Source organism: Dermacentor silvarum, chromosome 11, assembly GCF_013339745.2.
Source record: "Dermacentor silvarum isolate Dsil-2018 chromosome 11, BIME_Dsil_1.4, whole genome shotgun sequence".
NCBI classification, from domain to species: domain Eukaryota; kingdom Metazoa; phylum Arthropoda; class Arachnida; order Ixodida; family Ixodidae; genus Dermacentor; species Dermacentor silvarum.
In genome coordinates this window covers 115,972,919-115,995,406 of record NC_051164.1, presented here as the reverse complement: position 1 = coordinate 115,995,406, position 22,488 = coordinate 115,972,919, and the positions used below count along the sequence as shown (strand labels likewise).

Below are 22,488 nucleotides of genomic sequence, written 5' to 3'. Positions count from 1 at the left end.
CATGCTTTTTCTGGCAGCAGGAACAAACTGTTTGGAAATCAAACTTTTTTTGCAGAATACACATGCCATAAACTTTTGACACTGACTACACACAAACAATACCGTATCATTTTCACCGCAAGGATGTTTTGGTGCATATGCAGACAGATGAAGTGCAGCCAGTTCAATACATACCAGATCAGGAGCATCGGAGCTACTAGGTTCCCAGTTGCGGTTGAAGATCTGCAGGGCCTTATTCATGTCAACAGTGGAGCCATTTCGCCGGTACTCCGGATCCCGCAAGACTTTCAGATTGCCACCATCAGGCATGGGACCAGTGTTTGGCTGCCCCTTGTCTGGAAACAGTGACATTTTGCCGAATGCAAAACAGAAAATTATGTATCTTGTAAAGACGGTGAGGTTACCATACTTTGCAGAGTTGAAATGAGACCATAAATATGAGGTGATGAGGAACCTTTGGTAAGAAAAAAAAGATCGCAGTTTTGCCCGAAAGGCGAAGCATCGATTGCGATAGCAAATTAGTGGACAGCTATACGAAGTAAGGATAGTTCTGTCGGCCGTACAAACTTGTAAACATAGGCATATTAACTAAATTAACAAGCATGGCGTCACGCACACACAAGCAAACATGAACGAATTTCACTCGATGACCGCAGAAACTCTCTGTCAAAACACTGGAGTGAGGAAGTGCGGCAGCAACAGCGAGCGAATTGACCTTCGTGCTGCTTCTCGCACCAACGCAAACTAAGCCATGAAAACAGCGCACGGCGGGCTCTGTTCCTGTCGCAGATGGCTTTCAAGATACAGCGACCCGGGCCGCTTGGAGTAGAATGCCCCCCACTTTTCTTCCCGCAAAGCCTTGTGTGTGTCAGAAGACACCGCGCTTCCTCCCCGCTTTCCTCTTTTGCATGTGCGAGATTAAGCCACGATCGCTGGCTCACCCTTGCACGCTTTCATTCGCACAGATAGCATACGACATGCGGTGACCATTTTAGCGCCCTTGGACTTCATACGGCACATCACAGCGACGGTGATGGCAGAAATACGCCTGAGGTGTCCATATAATTGCTATCGCAATAAAATGAAAATAATATGACTAACTCAAAATAACAATGCTGTAGTTGCAGCTACAGGCATACATGCAGTGCCACCAGGCCCTTCATGCGCAAGTACGTAGAGCAGATTGCCCAGCTATGCTAAAATTGTGCTTAACCATCTGGCATTTTTGGCACAGTCTTCAGCTCGTGTATGCTGTTTTTATGTAAGCTGTAGCAACATGTGCAGTGGCTTGTCATGCTGCACCTCTGGTACAACTGGTGGTGCCCAACTACAACCTCAGCTGCTGCCTTGACAAGGGCTAACACACAAGCGTGAGCTCGTTGTGCTAGCTAAAGCACAAGCACAGTAGCCCGTCAAACTATTCGCAGTCATGAAGTATGCCAACAATTTCAGCACACTTCAGGTGGTAACAAGGAGGCACACAAAGTAAACACACTGTCAGGATTCACACCACACTCATTTTTCCTACTGTAGCGACAAACACAGACGCAAGTGAAAGACGAGGACGAAGAGTGTTGTTGGTGCTTGCGCTCGCTCTTCTTTGCCGTTCACCGGACCGTTTTCGTGTCGCCTGATTATTTATATAAATCAGGCCCTGAACGTCTGCTTGCATTTGGTGAAGGCTGCTGCTTTCACTCGTCACCCTGGAACTCCGAACTCTATGTCGTCAGGCATAGCCGATGCTGGACCTCGAGCATCGGCTATGCCTGACGACATGGCGCCGCAAGAAGCTACACCACCCACGGCTGTCATCTGTTCCGGCACACCAAGGCAGCGCGACCCTGTTCCATTCAGTGGCACCGAAGACCACGACATGGAGGACTGGCTGTCCTCCTACAAACAAGTGAGCGCGCACAAGTGGAATGACGCCGACAAACTCACCAACGTCATCTTTTACTTGAGCGATGTGGCTCTTCTATGGTTTCGCAACCCCGAAGTTGACGTTGCGAACTGGGCGTCTTTTAAGACGAGCTTCGCAGAGGTATTCAGCTGACTCGCTGTGCGGTAATTGTAGCGACAAACACAGACACAAGTGAAAGACGAGGACGAAGAGTGTTGTTGGTGCTCGCGCTCACTCTGCTTTGCCGTTCACCAGACCATTTTCGTGTCACTTGATTATTTATACAAATCACGCCCTGAACGTCTGCTTGCACTACAATTCAATATCTCAACTTACATGCGCCAAGATGACAAATTAACAAGGACAACGAAACTTTTATTGCCATAGCAATTATATGGACACTCCAAAGCAGATTTCTGCCGTCGGTGTCGCCGTCGCCGTGAGGTTCCGTATGACGTCAACGGCGATGAAATCGTCGCCGTGCTTGGGACGCTGTATGTGCGAGTGAAAGGGCGCGAGGGACGCGCGCTTTCATGGGGAGCGAACGCACGTCAGAGAGCAAACGCACGTTCTGCGCCGTGCTCCCTGAAGGGCTGCAGAATTAAGCGTCTCTTTCATCCTTTCCATATATAGAGAGCAAACGCAACTTTTTCTGTCGCGCAAAAGGCTGTGGGGGGATGGGAGGGAGGGGAGGCGACGTTTAGCTGCGGCACCAAATACGTATTTATATAAAAACACCGCGCGCGTTCGGTGTGAACGCCGACGGCGTCGACAACAGTTCTGCGCGTTGCTGGTGCTGCTGCATGTCCAAGTTTATACAGCTGATAAAACTACTATCCTTACTCCGTATAGCTCTCTACTAATTTGCTATCGCAATTCGTACTTCGCCTTTCGGGTGAAACTGCAACAAATTTTTTGGCCATAACTTCAATTCTGCTATCCATGCAAGTGAAATAGTAGCGAAATAAACCACTTGTGTAACTTGTGTATTCCAAAGTAAAACGAAACAGTGTGAGACAGCAATGGAATAAGTGCTTACATTTTGCATATGCTCTAAGAAAAGCTTGCACCCTATGGGATCTATCTTGTCCCCAAACATTAATCGCCATCTATCTTGCCTGCCTTTCCTTTCTTCAACGTTTTAGGCTTGGTACTTCCAGGTCACAAATGGCATGCACACTATCAGCGTGACATAGCATTACTGACAAGAAATTAGAGAGTGCAGAGTTTTCAAGAAAGGAAACGAAAGCAAGACAGATGGTACACTACACCAAAAATGACACGTGACAAGAACCATAGACAATTAGTCATGTGAAGACAGGATTTTTAGAATGTATAATGACTGACTGGCAGCCAAGCTACACCACAAACTTATTTGGTTACATCATGCAAGTGAAATGTTCATGTTCAAACGTCTCACAGTAGAACCATTTAGTGGCACAAGCCTTGCAAGAATGCTGCATGGCACAGCAGTCACATTTCATTTGTGGTCTACTGCACACTGTTTGGTGCATCAGGAAAAGAAGTTTAATTCTGCCTACCAATGACCTTCTGCCTGAATGTGTCAACAAGGCCATCCACATTGATGGTGAAGAACTCCTGCAGCTGCAACATTGGGAGCCAGTTCAGGTCGAATACACGTTTCAGCGCCTGAAATGAAGAAGAGGCAGGTATTGCATGCTTCAAGATGGCTCCTTTTGGCACTGCAGGGACACCAACAGAAAGTAATGAAGAGTGACATCCCAAATGGAACCACACAACCTCTTCACCAGTGTGAACAAGCCATCAAATGGCACACCCATTAATTATGCCTAACTCTCATCATGAAGATGAAAAACAACCAAAGCACTATCACCTTCGGGGGACACTAGTGACAATACACTTATTTGCTGCTGAAAATTTCAACCCATGTTCCCTACACCATGCTTCACGAGTTGTGCTTTTATTTAGGCGCACGTTTACCCGATACACAGGTTAACGGGGCCCTGAAACACTTTTTCAACATAGTAAGAAAACGTTGCTTATCTGTCATAGAAGCTACTGTGAACATAAGGGTCAAATATTACTGCACTGCATGTAGCAGGGAATTTACAATCTACTGTCAAACGCAGTAAAACATTGCTCGCTCTCGCTTTCCACAATTTTGTCATGCAGTGTCATCGCAAGCAGTTAGCATACCAATGCTATTCGCTGATTTCTTGATCACGAATGCATTCTCAGTAATCATCCTCAGCCTATTTTTATGTCCACTTAAGTAATACATAATTGTATGTATTATACAACCCTCAACTTTTGACCAGGGCTTTGCTTTCTTGGCTTTTGATGTAGCTTCCAGCGTGCTAGCAGAGACGAAAGGAGAGAGAAAGCCAGGTACCTGTTATAGTTATAGTTTAAGGATTCAAAAAAATTTCCAGCATGAAATTCATGAGCCGACATCTTTTAATAGTGAGGCCATTCTATGATTAGTTAGAAAAGTCTTTCAGGGCCCCTTTAAAGAAAGTTCTATTGTACTTCCTGTGCTCCCAACAACACCCTAATGATACAGTTAATTGGTTCCTACCGCGCTACAACGCTGCAACACGGTTTGCACCAATGGAGAGGCCTGTCAACATTGGAGCCAGAGAAAGTTTGCCTCAGCCGAATGTTTAGCTGCTCCCAGAGCAATCATAAGAGCCACGTGATCAGGATTCTCGAATCTTGGTCGTGCTCCCAGCTCGAAGGTGAGAGTGCCTCCGAGCCTTCTCAGCTGGACCGAGGCACTTTGAATGAACCAAGCAAATGTGTTCCGAGTGCTCGATTTCGACTAGCCGGATGTAAACCACCCTGCGAGAGCACTTTAGAGCGCTTAAAAGTGACCAGTTGAGTGTACCATAACATAAACCAATAGTAGTAAGCAAAATGCTGGTGACATTTATTAGAGTAGACACTACGAGAACCACACAGTGCCTCAAGCTTAACTTGGATTCAATATGTTGGCTGAAGTATAACCAATGTGTAAACTAATGTATAATGTATAACCACTACATAAAATTTTTTTTGACGTGATCCGAGCACATTATGTCTGAAAAATGGTGCTCTGAAAAGCTGTCACCATTAAAGAAGTCCCTTGTATTCTCTCTTTTGCTGATGAGGTGGCTTTGTTTTCCGAGCCTAAGCCTAAGTGCCGGACACTTAGGCTTCACCAGAACACTAGCGCGCATACGCCAGTGGTATACTACTGGCCACGGCTATTTTCGTCGGTTCAGCACTATGTGAAAACCTCTCGTGACTGCTAGAGGCGTAAAGTACCACCCGTGAAGCCCACCGGTCTGCTCCAACCTCTGGACCCACCTCCAGCGCCGTTCCAACAAGTGGGCATGGATCTCCTAGGTTCGTTCCCTACGTCATCTTCGGAAAACAAATGGATAATTGTCGCAACCGACTACCTAACCCGTTACGCCGAGACCAAAGCTGTACCCTGGGCAACTGCTGCTGAAGTCGCCAAGTTTTTCGTCCTCAACATTGTACTGCGCCATGGTGCACCCGCTGTCCTAATTACTGATCGCGGTGCAGCATTTACAGCTGATTTAATACAAGAGATGGTCACGTTGACGCACAGCAACCATCGGAAAACCACGGCTTATCACCCCCAAACTAACGGATTGACAGAGCGCCTTAACAGAACACTGGCCGATATGCTCTCGATGTATGTTGATGTAGAGCACAAGACATGGGACGAAATTTTGCCATACGTGACATTTGCCTATAATACAGCTGTGCAGGAGACCACCCAGCTCACCCCATTTGAACTTGTCTATGGACGTCGCGTCATGACATCTTTAGACGCCATGCTTCCAGTAGACGACGGCACCACGACAAGTGAGGGCGCTGATGACTTTATCCAGAAAGCAGAAGAAGCTCGCCAGCTTGCTCGGAACCGCATCCGTAGCCAGCAGAGTACCGACGCTTGTCGTTACAACCAGAGCCGACGGAATGTCCAGTACAACCTCGGCGACGACGTGTGGGTGTGGACACCTGTCCGTCACCGTGGGCTCTTGGAGAAATTGTTGCGACGATACTTCAGACCATACGAGGTTGTGCGCCGGCTTAGCGATGTGAATTACGAGATCCTGCCCCAAAGCGTTGATCCTCGCTTGAGCAGACGACGTCCCCGCCCCGAAGTTGTACACGTAGTACGGATGAAGCCGTACTAAACCCGCGAGTGAAGTGCACCTTTCAAACCCTTCGCCGTCCTACGCAGTGTTGTGTGGTGATCCTTCGTTTTCTGTGACCACATTTGCCATTAGAGCTGGCTTGACCCGTTATGAACTTTATTTTACCCAGCCGACCGGGACGGTCACTTCTAGAAGGGGAGAAATGACGCGAGATAGGCTGGCACCTGCGGCCGCCGGACGCTGCAACGAGAACGACGAAGTGTGTTCTGAAACGCGCGCTCTCCGAGTGTCAGCCTATATTGAAAGAACACCGTTTTGCCAAGGTCTCGATTGCTATCTTCGTTACAATATACAGGTTTAACTGTAGTGGGAAAATCCTGAGAAATACAACGATCACCAGTGCCAATGATAACGAAAACAAGGCTGGGCACAAAACCTTGTGGGAAAGAAAAAATGGAATGCCACGATTTGCATTTCCAACAATCGAAACTGCAGTTTCAGTTTTGCAGACACTCCGAATTTGTGGCTAAAAATGTGCCTTTCTGTCATTTTCTTGCTTGTTTTTCAATATTCCAAACAGACGGTCTCTCAAAATTAGAAAGCGAAAAAAAAAAAAGAAAACTTCCTTACAAGTGAATTGACTCCGCATTAGGCTCTTCTCCCCACTCTGCGGCCACATCTTGAAAACTGCATTCAAGACACTTTCAACAGAAACTGCGTGCCACCGCTGGGTAAAAAAAAAAAAAAAAAAAAAGAACTCATTTTCTTATTTTCTATCGTACAGATAGGAACCAAACCTGGTGAGGAGCTTCTATATATGCTTAGGAATACAAAACCAACAAAATTGGGAAATGCGTTATTCTGACAAAAATTGTTATTTCAGCCCTGCATCCCCCCCCCCAGTGCCCTGAAACAGTTTTTGAACATAGTAAGACAACATTGCCGATCTGTGCAAGAGGCTCCTGTGAACATGTGAGCCACATTATTACACAGCATGCAGCAGGAAGTTTACAACCTCATGTGAAAAACAGTGAAAAATCACTTGCTCTTGCTTCCGCAATGTCGTCATATGGCGTCATCGCATGCAGCTAGACCCATCAACAACTATTAGGTGATTTCATGACTGCGAGATCACTCTCAGTAATACATAAGTGCCAAATTTTAGTTAAATAAATGAAACATATATGTCTGCTTTGCACCCTTGGCTTCTCCCCCGTGTAGCTTCCAGCGCACTAGAGCAGATGGAGAGAGAGAGAAAGCCGAACATCGATGTGATAACTCTGCTTATATTTGAAAGGATTCAAAAACTTTTGCAGCATGATATTCATGAAATGATGCCCTTTCGCAGTCAGGCCATTCTATGATTAGTTAGAAAAGTGTTATAGGGCTCCTTTAATCCTTTGCAGTCATGGGTCAGGCCCCATCCGACATGCAAAAATATCCGTTCCATTCAGATGTCAAATAGCACCCAACATGAGCGCACACTTGCATTCGGCAGTTATTTGGGTTGGTAGCGCCAGCTTCCGAAAACTTTCTCAGATAATAAGTGCACTTCACAATGTCTCCAGGAGAAGGCAGCACTTCTTTTTTTCCTTTCTTCGTGCTTGAAGAGATTGTCATGAGATTTGTGGAGTGAAGCACCAACAGGATGACAGCGTTTTCTGCATGTGCGTTTTATTGACAATATTCACATAAGTTCAGAGATGCAGAAGATGATTTTAGCGATGTGGATTATTGTACAGCAAAATATCGTTATAATGAAGTTAAAGTGGGAGCCAGTATTAATTTGTTGTATCAATTACTTCATTATATCCAAGACAGCGACTGTGAGGACCCTACAGACCTGCATTGCAAATTTAGGCTTCCATCCAGGAGTGCTTCGAGCCCTACCACACAGTGCTCAAGTACTGCTGGGAGCCTCAAGAATATGCGAATTTTCTTAAATAAACCACTAAGTGTTTGTTTACCTGAGCTATTTTTTTGCATGGTGTCTAAATGCGTGAAATGGTTCCAGACTGGAATGACCACAAATTGGGCAAATGCACGCGACTGCGAAGGTTTAATGCTTTTGTGCTAAGCTTTAACCTTTTATGGTAATCCAGGGGTGTTCTCAGGTTGTGAAATTGCCAAGTGGGGCAGCATCAGACTCATGGAGCAGACTCACGTACATGAAGATGCTCCTCCCGTGTGATGGATGTGGGGATGCCCTCGGACTCCCACTTGCCCTTGGAGATCTCAAGGCTGAAACAGTGGATGGCAACATCCAACAGGAAGGCTGGCTTGAGGTGTGGTGAATTCTTGAGGTTGTACGCACACTCGGGGTGCTCCCTGATCCAAGGAGTCTCATTGGCCGTGTGGTTCAACACAACATCTGTTAATGACAATACCTGGGAAGACATTATGAAATGTCCATCACTGCTTTTGCCTCTGCCAACATGTGACATAAGTCAGTAAAAATTAGCGAAAAACATGTTGCAGAACACAGGTACCATTACAGTGAAAAAAATAACAACAGTATTGTAAAATATATCAACATGCTTGCCAGTGTGTGCCTATAAAACATGCATTGTTGCAAAATGCGAGTTTTCCTGGAAATGCGGTTTATATACAAAGTATAATTTCAAAACTAAGGGCTCATGTGTATGAACAGCAGGCCTTGATGGTTGCTGAAACTTGAAAAGTGCACAGGGGAATGTAGCATTTAAAAGAAGGTAAGAAATGGTCCTCGTTCTGTTTTTGTTTAGCTGTAGCTAAACTGAAAGAAAGTACAAAGAACTGGGGTGAATGAACTGAAGCTAACAAGCAAATGGCGTTTCGAAAAAACAAGCGTAAGTATAAGGATCACAGCTTGTACAAAAGGTAATCCAAAAAATCCTGGAATCATGGGCTGTGCCTTGATAAGGAGTGCTAAGCTGCCACTACCACTAGACAGTGCCTCTAGTATGAGTAACAGGCTAATCATGAAGTTTTTCAAGCTATCTCTCTTTGTTTTTCTTTTCACAATTGATATCTGGAGTAACCTGAACAAATCATTGCCATCTACCAAGATGGCAATCATTGCCATTGCCATCTACATTGCCATCTACCAATTTCTGAAAGAGGTCACAAACTATGTTTTATGTTACTTTTATTTTATTGATTTGTGTTAAAATTATGTAAGCACTTCTGCAATGTCTCCGATTAAGGACAATAGCATATGTAAAAAAAATAAATGTAAAACCTTTTCTACAGCCTGTACTTAAAAGTGCACAGAAGTATTAAAGGCCTCTCCTCAGACCACATAGAAAATTTTGGTCATATGCTGGAAGTTGTTACGTGCCTCTAGGGAGCATTTCACTGCCAGAATTTTTCAAAATGGTTCATTAATAGCAGAGATAGAAATATTTAAAGTGCTGCAAACCCATGATTTCAGGAGGCAAGCTTCCCCGTCAGCATAGACACTCTCACCACTTGCCCCGTTTAGCCTCCGCAAGCGAAATTCCTTGCCTGTGTTATCCCATACCGGAGCTGGAGAATCACATGAAGTCACAGGCCCCACCTTAATTTTTCTATCTCTAGCGTTTCTGCTGCGCAGCACACTTCCGATGACGGGCTCGCACGCCGAGCTGTTGGATTCGTCTCGTCTCGCGCAGCGCACAATCTTGCGTGCTGTGCATGAGAACACCTGACTAGCGGGATTATAAGTCAGTGTCACACAAGAACCGAGGCAAAGAAAAGCAGATCAAAGAGCATGATCGCACCCTGGAACCCAGTAGAAAATGGCAGATCCCTTGTTCTCTATACACGCAACTGCACGACTTGGGAACAAGACAAGTTGTAAGTACGTCCCTCTTACTACTGCACGGAGTAAAACAAATACTCGCAGACACTCGCTTTGTAGGTTTTATAATTTCTCTAAACTTACACTCGTCTAGAGAGGTAACAGACGAAACAAATAACTGCTGTAGCCTTGAATAATATTCTAGACGACACATATCTCCATGAGTGACATTTCAGCAATGCGAATTATGTAGGCGCACTTATGCATCTGACCTCAATTCTCCAGCTGGGAGCGTGGCTCCCTTGAGTAGAAGGGCACGTGGCATTTGGTTTGAAATTACAGCTGTTCTCGCGGCACGCAGCAGTATAATACTTTGCAGACACTATCGTCAGCATGCATTCTATACACTGTGCTTGTTTAAAATGGCCAAATCTGTTGAGAAGCCCTTTAAATAATAGCTGGGCAAGAAGCAGGAGTGGAAGGACATGAAAAGAAAAAAAATTGATAAAGAACAGGCCACAAGAAGAACCAGGACAATCATGGTCCATATTGACAACTCACCAGCATAGTGGCTGCAGGACAGATGTGGCAAAAAAGATTTGTTCAGTTTCAAAATACACAAAAAAGCCAAAGGAGATCCTACGGACCACTAACAGATTTGTGCAATCTTTATTAAGTGCCCATCAAATGGAGTGTCAAGTGTTATTGACACTCCCACTAGCTCCCCACTGTTTCTCCAAACACACAGCAAACTCCCATGCCATGCACACACACACACACCAGACACTGGCATTTTGCTCTTCCTTTGTATGCTTCAACACAAGAGAGCTGGTCAAGAGCATGCATTGTTCTATACTCAAGCATAACATCATATACAACACACCACTCCCTAAACCACTACAGGAGCACCTTCACACATCGGCATGGTGTCAGGTTCACTCCAGCTTCTCAACTGTGCTTCAGGCTCCAACACGTGCTTCTTTCCTGTGGCGAGTTCCAATACATTATTTCAGTTGGCTCAAAGCTGTAGAGAATGCTTCCAAATTGCCTTTCAAACATTTTGAAACTGCCACAAGCATTGAAAAGGACAACTCCACCATTGTACAAAGTTCTAACCCTCTAGCGCTTATCATTTTTACACAGAAATTACTTAAGAACTTTGAAAACATTTTTCACAGCAAGTCCTTGAAAAATTCGGAAGCACTTTGGGACTCCCGAAAAAACAATTTTGCGATATCTCTACCTCCAACAACTCCTCGTGGCATTTAGATTGTGACCAGGCAACCTTACTTCAATCACTAGCCATACATATTTTCCACACATCCGTGCACTGCCTAGTTTGCACACCTCCTTTTAAGACGAATCAAAACCAATCTTTAAAAAATTGCGGCAGAACCCAACTCACAATGACTGTCGATGGCAATGCACCAGCATTGAATCAATATAGCGACACAATGTATGGCCACCTTATGAACGAGTTATGTATGATGCATGTACTGCAGTGGGACTCGTCTTTCATACTTCGTTAAGAACACTCGGCGCCATCTAGCACAGCCGCCGCAAAACCTGCGCGTGGCCACCGAAATGCCCGGCACAGCAGAGCATGTTAACGCTGAGAAACGCGTCATGCAGCAATCGAGCTCGTCTCTCTCTCTCGCTTCTTTCTGGACACGCTGCGGCATCTGGTGGCACTGCCGAGAAGTCCGCATGTGGCCTCCAAGCAGTGTTGTACGGAACAGCATTCCTGGAACTAGTTCCTTTTGGAAGGAATGGAGGAATGCCACCGTTCCGTTAAGGGTCGGTGGAACTGTAACAGTAACTCGTTATGTGTACGAAGAAAGTGCAGATGGAACGGGTTTCCTTCTGTAAAAGTTCCACAACACTGAACAGATGCATGCACGTACGCAGCATATCATGCAGGGTGAATGGGCGACCGCGTGAGGCGCAAAGAACTAACACTTGCCTGTCACGTGACTGTGGTGCAATATTGAATCAGCATTCATTGAACTCCTATGTATTGTACCTTTCGATGCGGTTTCTTGTGCAAGAAATTTAACTATATTGGTGCATGTGAAAAACTTCCACATCTGAGGCGAAGTATGCCAACTGCACATTTGAATACCGAAGTGGAAAGTGCCAGTTGTGTTGCATGTGTAACAGACGAGCACCAAAGTTGCATTTAGACATGCCTGGAGTATGTCCAGTGGTCCTTGAAAAAATATGTCTAGGAGCGTTTCCTTGGATTCTTTTTACCTCCAGATAATCTGCTGCCGGCGATGTTCAAATTCGTATAATATACGTAGTTCAATGTGAATTTTAATTTGCTCACTTTATTTCGCCTGACGATTATCCAACACTATATTTGAATTAAATAAATCAAATGTAACGTTAGTGTAATGACACATTCCAATGTTCGAAGTGTAACTGAAACACATTGCTTTTGCATTAAAGGAACTTGTAACGGGAACTCGTTTCAAGATTGGGAACGAACGAGGAAAGAGCTATCGTTCCTGTTCTAGAGAAACGTGTACAACACTGCCTCCGAGACAGGAAGCATGGCGTGCCTGGTGTCAGCGAACGACGAGAATCATTCCCTCGCTTGCCACATACTCAGTGACTCAAGTTAGTGAGAGGTTCACTGAAGAGCAGCACTAAGCCAGTGCCTTCAGGGCGCAGCTCACTTAGGCATGAAATGCGTTCATTGAAAAGCAGCAAATACCCAGTGCATTTGCTAGTGCATAAGGTCCATGAGGAACCCTTGTGACGTTAGATGGATTCCGCTAAGCATCAGAGATATTTAAGGTATCTTATTCATCACTGTAGAGTGTCACATTCCCAGGGGCAGTGCTTAAAGTCAGGGGGGGCCTAGCCACGCTCTATTTTTTAAGGAGGGGCTCGGCCCCCCCTCGGCAGGTCAACAGTAGCACTGCGGCACCCATTCGACAAGCGCTGGAGGCGATTTTATTACCAGCAGTGCCTTGTGCAGAGGTATTTTAACTCTCCAATTTTTCGTTAAATTGTTTAATCACGAATAATCAGTTTATGAGGCATAAGCGAAAACAGGAAACTAGGTATTGCCCCATACTGCTGCATGCATTTCCCAGAGGCACTGCACATGACGGTCATCACCATTGTTCGACTAAGATTCTTGGCACAGCATAATGTTTCATCAGCCACCTGAGCGTCAACCTACCAGCTCGTGAATTAGTGAAGCTTCACTTTGGTTTCATTAGGCTACCAGTTAATTATCATTCATTCAGTTGTGCATTACGAGTGCTGTGTTATACCAAATACGCATGCATTTTGTCCACCTATAAGTAGGTGTGAAACCATAAAATATGTTCATGCAGTGCCTGAGATTGTGAATGAAGTGTGGTAACTAATAATCTGTGTTGCAGATATGCTTATTTTCTTTGGATTCACATATCTTTAACCATTTACCTCCAGAGTTATTCATGAAAAAACAAAATGTTTCCAATGCCAGTTTTTTCTAAGTGCTTGATTGAATCGGCATAATAAACAAATGCCCAAAATACACTCATAATAATATCTTCATTGCCAGAACACGCATAAAAATTTGTTTATTTCTAAAGAAACTTGGTTTCACTACACTACTTGAAGTTGGCTTTTTCAGCGCCAGTAAAGTAACCAAAAAGTGAAAGTCTCAAACACAACTTCTATGGCCTGCGACAATTGTGACGAAACCGATTGTCACGTAGTGACAGTGTCCATTTAGTCATGTTCTCGGATCACATTACTCTGTTCTAGCACACCTAGTGTAGAATCTCAAGTTTTGAAGACGTGTTAAAGCTAGAGGCCGCATGAAGCGTTCGCCACTGCTGCTGCTCGTCATAACACCATTGCTCCGACAGGGTCTGGCCCGGCCTCCATCAGAGTGAATGCCGGTCTTTGGCAGACACATCAGTAAAATCCTGGTATTTTTATTGCGTACTTCTATTTTCTTTTTTTATCTCTTTCCCTGTGCCGGATCCGGTGATTCAACGTTTCACTGAGATATCTATATATAGATTGTAGCGAAGAAGAGAGACGTTAGTGGGTTCAGTGGTACTGGATCAAAATGCTAGTGGGTCGAGTGCTCTTGATCGGCAACGGCTCTTCGTGCTTGCAAGCTGTTACTGCGCTGACCGTTGACGTTGCGCTGCTCCAAGCTCTGCCAAATAAACACCTTTAGAATTGGTGGAGGTGGTGGAGGTGCGGGAACACATGATGGACACAGTTCTGCGCGACTTGAAGTGGCATACATGTTTATGTTACCTAGACGAGGTTGTTGTCTTTGCCCCCGACTTCACCACGCACCTTCAACGCCTCCGGCGTGTTTTTACGTGCCTAACAAACGCTGACCTACAATTGAACCTAAAGAAGTGCTGATTTGCAGCGCAGCAGCTCACAATACTAGGTTACGTCGTTAGGATGGATAGTTGGGCGTGTTGGTTAAGCATGATCTGAAGTGAAGGCGCGAAAACGACGACGGACGAAGAGAGAGCACACACACACAGGGCGCCACTTCCAACAATGTTTAATCAGAAAAGAACGCCACTAATTTATAAATTAGTGGCATTCTTTTCTGATTAAACATTGTTGGAAGTGGCGCCCTGTGTGTATGTGCTCTCTCTTCGTCCGTCGTCGTTTTCGCGCCTTCACTTCAGATCTAGGTTACGTCGTCTCGAAGGATGAAATCCTCCCCGATCTAGCCAAACTTTGTGCCATCGCTGAATTCCCGAAACCGACGTCCGTCAAAGAACTGCGCAGTTTCGTAGGCTTGTGTTCCTACTTCCAGGCACTTCATTCGTAATTTCGCCGCCGTCATATCGCCCCGGACGAAGCTCCTTGAAAGCAACGGACCCCTCCATTCGTGGTCATCCGAGTGCGACAAAGCGTTCGCAAAGCTCCGTCGTTTGCTAACGTCTCCTCCCATTTTGCGCCACTACGACCCTACGTGGCACCTATTGAGGTATAGATGGATGCCAGCGTTGTTGGCCTCGGCGCTGTCCTAGCACAACGCAAACAAGGGTTTCCTGAATATGTTGTGGCATATGCAAGCCGTACGCTTACTAAGGCCGAGACCAATTACACCGTCACAGAAAAAGAATCAAGGCGCTTACTAAGTTCCGGCCCTATTTCTTTGGTCGCCAATTTGATGTCGTCACGGACCACCATGCACTATATGCTGGCTGTCATCATTGAAGAATCCCTCAGGCCGTCTCGCCCGCTGCGCACTTCGGTTACAGGATTACGATATCCGCGTACTGTACCGCAACGGACGCCAGCATGCTGACGCTGACGCCCTCTCACGTTCTCCCTTGCCTGACGACAATGCATGCTGCTCACTATCCCAGCTTGACATTTCTTCCCTCGACATTGGGACCATTGCTTCCGAGCAGCGCAAGGACCCCTGGATTGCCTCCATCGTAGACTTCGTTACTGATCCATCATCGCAGTCAACCACTCGTGCATTGCACTGTCAAGCTCGCCATTTCACCATTCGCAATGACTTGCTTCACCGACGCAATTATACCTCTGAAAGCTGCCAGTGGTTAATAGTAGTACCTCGAAGCCTCCGTTCTGAAATCTGCGCTTCGTTCCACTCTGACCCACAGTGTGCACACTCGGGACTTTTCAAAACCTACCAGCACCTCCGACAATGCTACTACTGGCAAGGAATGTACAACTACGTTCAAAAGTTCATTCGCTCATGCCCCGACTGCCAGCGCCGGAAATGTTCACCCCAGCTCTCGCCAGCTGGTCTGCAGCCTCTACCCTGCCCTAACAGGCCGTTCGGCCGCGTTGGAAACGATCTGTATGGACTACTTCCTTTGACATCAGCTGGTAACTGCTGGGCCATTGTTGCAGTCGATCACCTCACACGATACCCCGGAACGGCCGCCCTTCCAGCAGCTACAGTGCGCGACATTGCCACATTCCTGCTTCGCCGATTCATTCTGCGGCATGGTCCACCTCAAAAACTGCTAGCGATCGCGGACGCGTCTTCCTGGCGGAAGTAGTTGAAGCCATTCTCAAAGAGTGCCACATTGTTCATCGCACAACTATGGCGTACCACCCTCAAATGAATTGCCTCACGGAACGCTTCAACCATACACTCGGTGATAGGCTTTCAATGTACGTCGCCTCCGACCACATGAACTGGGACGCAACCTACCCTTCGTAACCTACGCTCATAACACCGCTACGCAGACCATCACTGGGTTTTCACCCTATTTCTTACTCTATGGTCAAGATCAGAAAAGATCCAAGAGCGCCAGAAGAGCACTCCGGTGACGCCACTTTCACAGTCACCTTCGATCCGGGAGCACTCGTGTGGCTCTCAGTCCCTTTCACTGCCCCTGGCCTCTCATCAAAACTGGTTCCGAAGTATGAAGGCCCTTATCGTATCATCAAACGCGCATCTCCAGTGAACTATGCAATAGAACCAGTAGAGCCATCTTGAGACATGCGCCGCCGTGGACGAGACATTGTTGATGTCGACCGTCTAAAGCCTTACTACGACTCGCTCATTGTGACGAACTGTTAGGTCGCCAGACGGCTCCCTTATCGCTCCCGGGGGTGATTGTAGCGAAGAAGAGAGACGCTAGTGGGTTCAGCGCTATTGGATCAAAACGCTAGTGGGTCAAGCGCTCTTGATCGGCAACGGCTCTCGTGCTTTGTAGCTGTTAATGCGCTGACCGTTGACGTTGCACTGCTCCAAGGTCTGCCAAATAAACACCTTTAGAATATACGAGTTTGTGTGAGTGGTGCACACTATAGTGGTCGCCACCCTATTAAGGCCCCCATCCCATGAAGGGAGACTTTAAGCCCTGCCCAGGTGCACACACCTAGTTAACCAAATTGGTGTCAAAGATGTTCATTGAATAGTGGCACACGTCTACTGGGGCACATACCCAGTGACCCAAGTTGGCATCAAAGAGTTTCATTGAAAACCAGCACAAACCGAGCAGCACATACCCACAAGAGTTTCTTCGAACAGTGGTGCCTGCCCAGTCCCGCGTCTACAGTGACCCATGTCAGCGTGATAGAGCTTTGTTGAAGAGAGGTGCACATATGTACTCATTTGCACATACTCAGTGACCCAAGCTGATCCAATGGTTGATTGCAAACCCTATTACGTCAGCACAGCAGCCCAATGCGCTAACCATTTCAGCACTGACTACCTAGTGACCCAGGTAGGCGGGAAAATGGTTAGATACAAACATAACATAGCATACATACAGTCAGCGTTACCCTTGTGTAGAGCGCGGGAACAGCGGCCTCCACTCTGGGGGCAGCCAACAACATCTAAGGCTAACTGCTGGGTCCAACGTCTAACGGTAGGTGCTGGGCATGTCTGAGCCCAGCAACACCCGTTAGACGTCGCTGGCTGGCTCCAGAGTGCCCCAACAGCCGCCGTTCCACACAAGGGTGATGCTGACTGTACATACATACATACATACATACATACATACATACATACATACATACATACATACATACATACATACATACATACATACATACATACATACATACATACATGCATGCATGCATGCATGCATGCATACATCCATACATCCATACATACATACATACATACATACATACATAAGTTCGAATATGTACACCCGTGAGCAAAAGTATACGGGCCAGGGATTGCGTGATAAAGTCGATTTTGTCAACTTCCTGCGAATGCAACTTGAAATTGAGGACTGCAGTCCAAACTTGGCATGGCGAACTTTGTAGTGTACTCGTCAATTTCAGTTTATGCATGTTAACTAGGAAGAAATTCAGTTTTTCGGCGGCCCTGTGGTCCGTATACTTTTGCTCGTGGGTGTACATATGTACATGTGTACGTGTGTACATATGTACAAACATACATATGTATGTGTACATGTATATGTACATATGTACGTATGTACTATCGACCAAGAAAGTTTACGGACCAAGGGATCCGACAAAAAGCTGAATATCTCCGCAGCCTCAAAACGCAGCCTGGTATTCTCATTTCCAGCCTCTACTTGTATATGCGTACAACATTGTGATGTACAGTTTTACTGGCTACTTTTAAAGGCTGCTCAGATCGGGCGTTTTCCGAGATCCCGTGGTCCATAAGCTTTCTTGGTCGATAGTACATACATACGTACATATGTATGTATGTACTATCGCATACATATGTATGTATGCTGTATGTATGTCCGTAGACCAGACGAAAAGGAGGAAACCTGGAGGTTTCTTGAAGCGCAGTGTTATACGCAAATGTAAAATACGGGAGCAGTTCATCCCAATTTTTATGATCCGTAGCGCCATACATGGAAAGCATATATGCAATCGCTTTGTTAAGACGCTCAGTTAACCCATTCGTCTGTGAGTGATACGCAGTTGCCGTACGGTGCGTTGTACCACTCAGCTGCAGAATATCTCGAACCAACTGCGCGGTGAAGCCCGTACCACAGTCTGTAATGATGACAGCTGGAGCACCATGTCGCAGGACGATATTTTTGACAAAGAAGTTGGCCACATCTGAAGCAGTAGCTCGCTGAATGGCTTGGGTTTCGCAGTATCTAGTCAAGTAATCAGTGGAGTTATGGGCCAAGGTTCGGGGGTACCTTCAACAGCGTCTGCTTGGAGCTCGAACCAGGTCGACCATCGAAGAAGGCCCGGCAGGGAAGACGAGGCAGCGTAAAAACAAGTAACAGAAGTTTAATGCATGGTTACGGGTGAGCGGTGTGCTCTAAAGAACAACGCACAAGAAAAGCTCAGCGTGGATGCACCTGCACGCTAGGGCAAAGCAAAAATGTTCTCCAGGTGGCTGCTGGCTGGCCTTCTTATACCCTCCACCACCCGGGCTCGCTCTTCCTCCTTCTCCCCTACTGCAGGTTAGGGCAATCCATACGTTAGCATAAATGGTAGGTGACCGGAGCTGGGTGAACGTCCTTGGTGAGGGAGCAAGGTTAGCAGAAATGGTGGCGACCAGAGCCGGGTGAACATCCTCTGCGGGGGAGCAAGGTTGAGGGCTGGACGACAGGTTTTGTCTCTGACCCTCGCAACAGACACGTTTATTCATGTTGACGAGCGAGATCGTTAGGCACGCCGATCACCATGCGTTTGCACGTGGTCCGAGCATGGTTGCTCTGGGTGAATCACAATTCACCACACATGGTCCGGGCATCGCAGCTCTAAGGGAATCGTAGCAGTGGCGACAACAATCCAGCAGTTATCAGCTGAAGACTTGGGAAACAGGCCGAGTAAATCCATCGTGACCTGTTCAAAAGGTGAGCAAGGAGGTCGAACAGGCTGAAGCAGACCGGCTGGTTTCATTGGTGGAACTTTGCGACATTGACAATCACGACAACTTCTGACGTACTGCTCCAATTTTTTTGTAAGTTTTCGCCAGTAGTACTTCTGCTTGATCCTTGCCAGAGTTCGCGTGAAACCAAGACGCCCAGACGTTGGTTTGTCGTGGCATGCACGTAAAATGTTGTCGCGGAAAGAAGCGGGAACAACAAGGAGCAAAACGGTTTCTGTTGGATGAAAGTTCCGCTTGTAGAGGATGTCGCTGCGTAGGCAGAAAGAGGACACATGACACACGAACTGCTGCGGGGGTTGTTGGCGGCGTCCTTCAAGGTATTCAATCAGGGGTTCCAGCTCTGAATCATGGCGTTGCTGTTGAGCCACGTTTAGAGATAGAAGAGTACAAAAGAAACCACAGTCCTCGTTAGTTTTTGATATTTTCCAAATATCAATTGGTTGTCACTCTCCGTATCGGCCACGGATGCAGCCGCACATTCTTTTCTGAGCACTTGTCTTGACTTTTCATTAACCCAACTTATTAGTCAGCCAACACGATCCACTGAAACTTCTGCCAGTATACTAGACCTAGTTTTAACTAACAATCCTGATTTATTTTCCGACATTACTCATGAAGAAGGCATCGCAGATCATGATGTTATAACTGGATGCATTAACTTTTACGTGAGCAAAAGAACAATTACCAAAAAGAAAATAAGATGTTACGGTAAAGCCAATTTCGATGCAATTAACAATGAATTAACCACATTTTCAGATCAATTTCTGCATGATTTTCATTCACGCTCCATTGAACAGAACTGGGCCCTCTTTAAAGCCAACCTCAGTTCTCTCATTGACACGTTCATTCCTATGTTAGCCATTTCCTGCAAAAACAGTTCTCCTTGGTTTACCAACAAGCTTCGGCGGCTTAATAACAAAAAGAAGAGACTGTACAGGCAGGCAAAACTGACTGGTCTCGCGAGTGTCCATGACAAACACAAATCGTGCGAAAAGGCTTATAAGGCATTGCTAAAATCTACTCGCCATAACTTTTTTTCTCATGATTTACCATCCGTGCTAAAAAATAATACTCGTCACTATTGGCGTGTTGTGAATCCTGTAACTAGCGCTGACATCAGTCTTACTGATTCTCATGGAGTTCCTATCCCCGATTCAGATTGTGCTCAACTTCTTAATGATACGTTTGTAACAATTTTCACTCATGAAAACGTTAAATCATTGCCAACTCTAAAGGCATTAGTAGGAATCACAATGCGCGAGGTAGTCATCAGTGAGTCTGGTGTTTTAGCCCTACTAAGCAATCTTAAAACGTCATCTAGCGCCGACCATCTAGGCTTCAATAATAAATTTTTAAAGAATACATCGCATAGTATTTGTTCTATGTTAACCACTCTATTTTCCCAGTCACTATCAACTGGCTGTATTCCTAATGACTGGTGCATTGCTAAGATAATACCCATTTTCAAATCAGGTGACCGTGCTTGTCCGCTCAATTATCGTCCCATCTCCTTAACCAGTACTATTTGTAAATTACTTGGACATATAATACACACTCAAGTCATCAACTTCCTTGAAGACCATAACATTATTTTCAAGTATCAGCACGGTTTTCGCAAGGGCTACTCATGCGAAACCCAACTAGCTGGATTTATTAACGACATACACGCACTGATAGACGCTGGGTTTCAAGTTGACGCAATATTCTTAGATTTTTCCAAGGCATTTGATCGTGTTCCACACCATAGGTTGTTACTTAAACTTTCACAGCTTAACATTCACCCTACTATAATTGCATGTATCACCGATTTTCTCTCATCTAGAATTCAGTTTACATCAGTTAACAATTCTAACTCATCTTATGCTGATGTTACGTCTGGAGTTCCACAAGGCAGCGTACTTGGACCTTTACTCTTTCTAATCTATATTAATGATTTACCCAGTTGCGTGTTATCCAAAATCAGACTATTTGCAGATGATTGTGTACTTTATCGATGTGTAACAAGTAACACTGATAATCACGTACTACAAACTGACCTGGAGGCAATAAGTGCATGGTGTTCTAATTGGTTAATGCCATTAAATATTTCCAAAACTAAACTCTTGTCTTTCACCAATAGGCCACGAATTCCAACCACCTACTCCCTTGATAACAACGCTGTGGAACTCGCCACAACTTACAAGTACCTTGGCATCAATCTTCAGCCAAACTTATCATGGAATAATCATATTAATCTTACTCTTGCCTCTTCTAACCGTACTCTCGGACTTATTAAACATAACTTAAAAGAAGCCCCAATGCATGTTAAAAAACTAGCGTACACAACACTAATCCGTCCTAAATTAGAATACGCGTCTGCCATTTGGGATCCTGAACAAACTTATATCATCAGTAACATCGAAGCCTTGCAAAACCGTGCTGCGCGATTCATTTTCTCAGATTATTCACGTTACACCAGCGTCACCTCGTTAAAGAATAAAGCTGAGTTGGACACCTTAGCACTTAGCCGTAAAATTTCTCGCCTATCACTTTTCCATAAGCTGTATCACCATCCATCACTTCATGATGATTTCTTTCAGTCACCACCAGTTATCTTTCCACGTCGTGACCATCCATACAAAGTCAAACGCATTAACTGCCAGTCATCCCATTATGTATATTCATTCTTAACGCGCACAATAACTGAGTGGAACACCTTACCATCAGACATTGCCACGGAACCTGACTTGACAAAGTTTCAAGATTTAATTCGCTCACGACTTGTCAACTAATCTTATTATTATTATCTTGGGACTTTTACAGTGTTTTCGATGTTTGTTGCTGTTTTGCTTTTCATTGCAGTTGCCTTATGTTCTCTTAATATGTACTGACGTTTTCTCTGAAATAATTGTGACTTATTTTGTATATTACCTATGTTTCACTCTATTATTGCTTTTGTTATATTGTCTTATTTTTAATATGATGTATAATCTATGACCAGTGCCTGTGCGCCTGTGACCCCCCCCCCCCCCCATGTAATACCCTCATAATGAGGGCCTTTGGGGGTATTTTGAATAAATAAATAATAATAAATAAATAATAAATAAATAAATAAATAAATAAATAATATTTTTTGGTGCGGGTTCGACAGGGGCGCGGGAGAGACAATCGGTGTCAGTGTGTTTCTGACCAGGCTTATAGACAATTGTCATCAAATTTCTGCAGCCGAAGGCTCCATCTTGCGAGACTGCCTGAAGGGTCCTTGAGATTCGCCAGCCAACAGAGAGAGTGGTGGTCGCTGACGACTCGGAAGGGATGTCCCTACAAGTATGACCGGAACTTCCAGATAGCCCACACGACCACCAGACATTCTTTTTCA

General features: G+C 45.4%; 1 protein-coding gene across 1 annotated transcript in view; it reads right to left on the bottom strand.

Annotated features, from left to right (window-relative positions):
- Positions 1 to 22,488, bottom strand: part of LOC119432850 (glycogen debranching enzyme-like) — a 149,070-nt gene that overhangs the window by 91,041 nt on the left and 35,541 nt on the right. The window contains exons 6-8 of the mRNA XM_049658418.1: positions 8,223 to 8,441; positions 3,442 to 3,550; positions 175 to 335 (exon numbers count right to left, since the gene is read on the bottom strand). Of these exons, the coding sequence (XP_049514375.1) occupies positions 175 to 335; positions 3,442 to 3,550; positions 8,223 to 8,441 (489 nt within the window). The remainder of the gene's footprint in view (positions 1 to 174; positions 336 to 3,441; positions 3,551 to 8,222; positions 8,442 to 22,488) is intronic.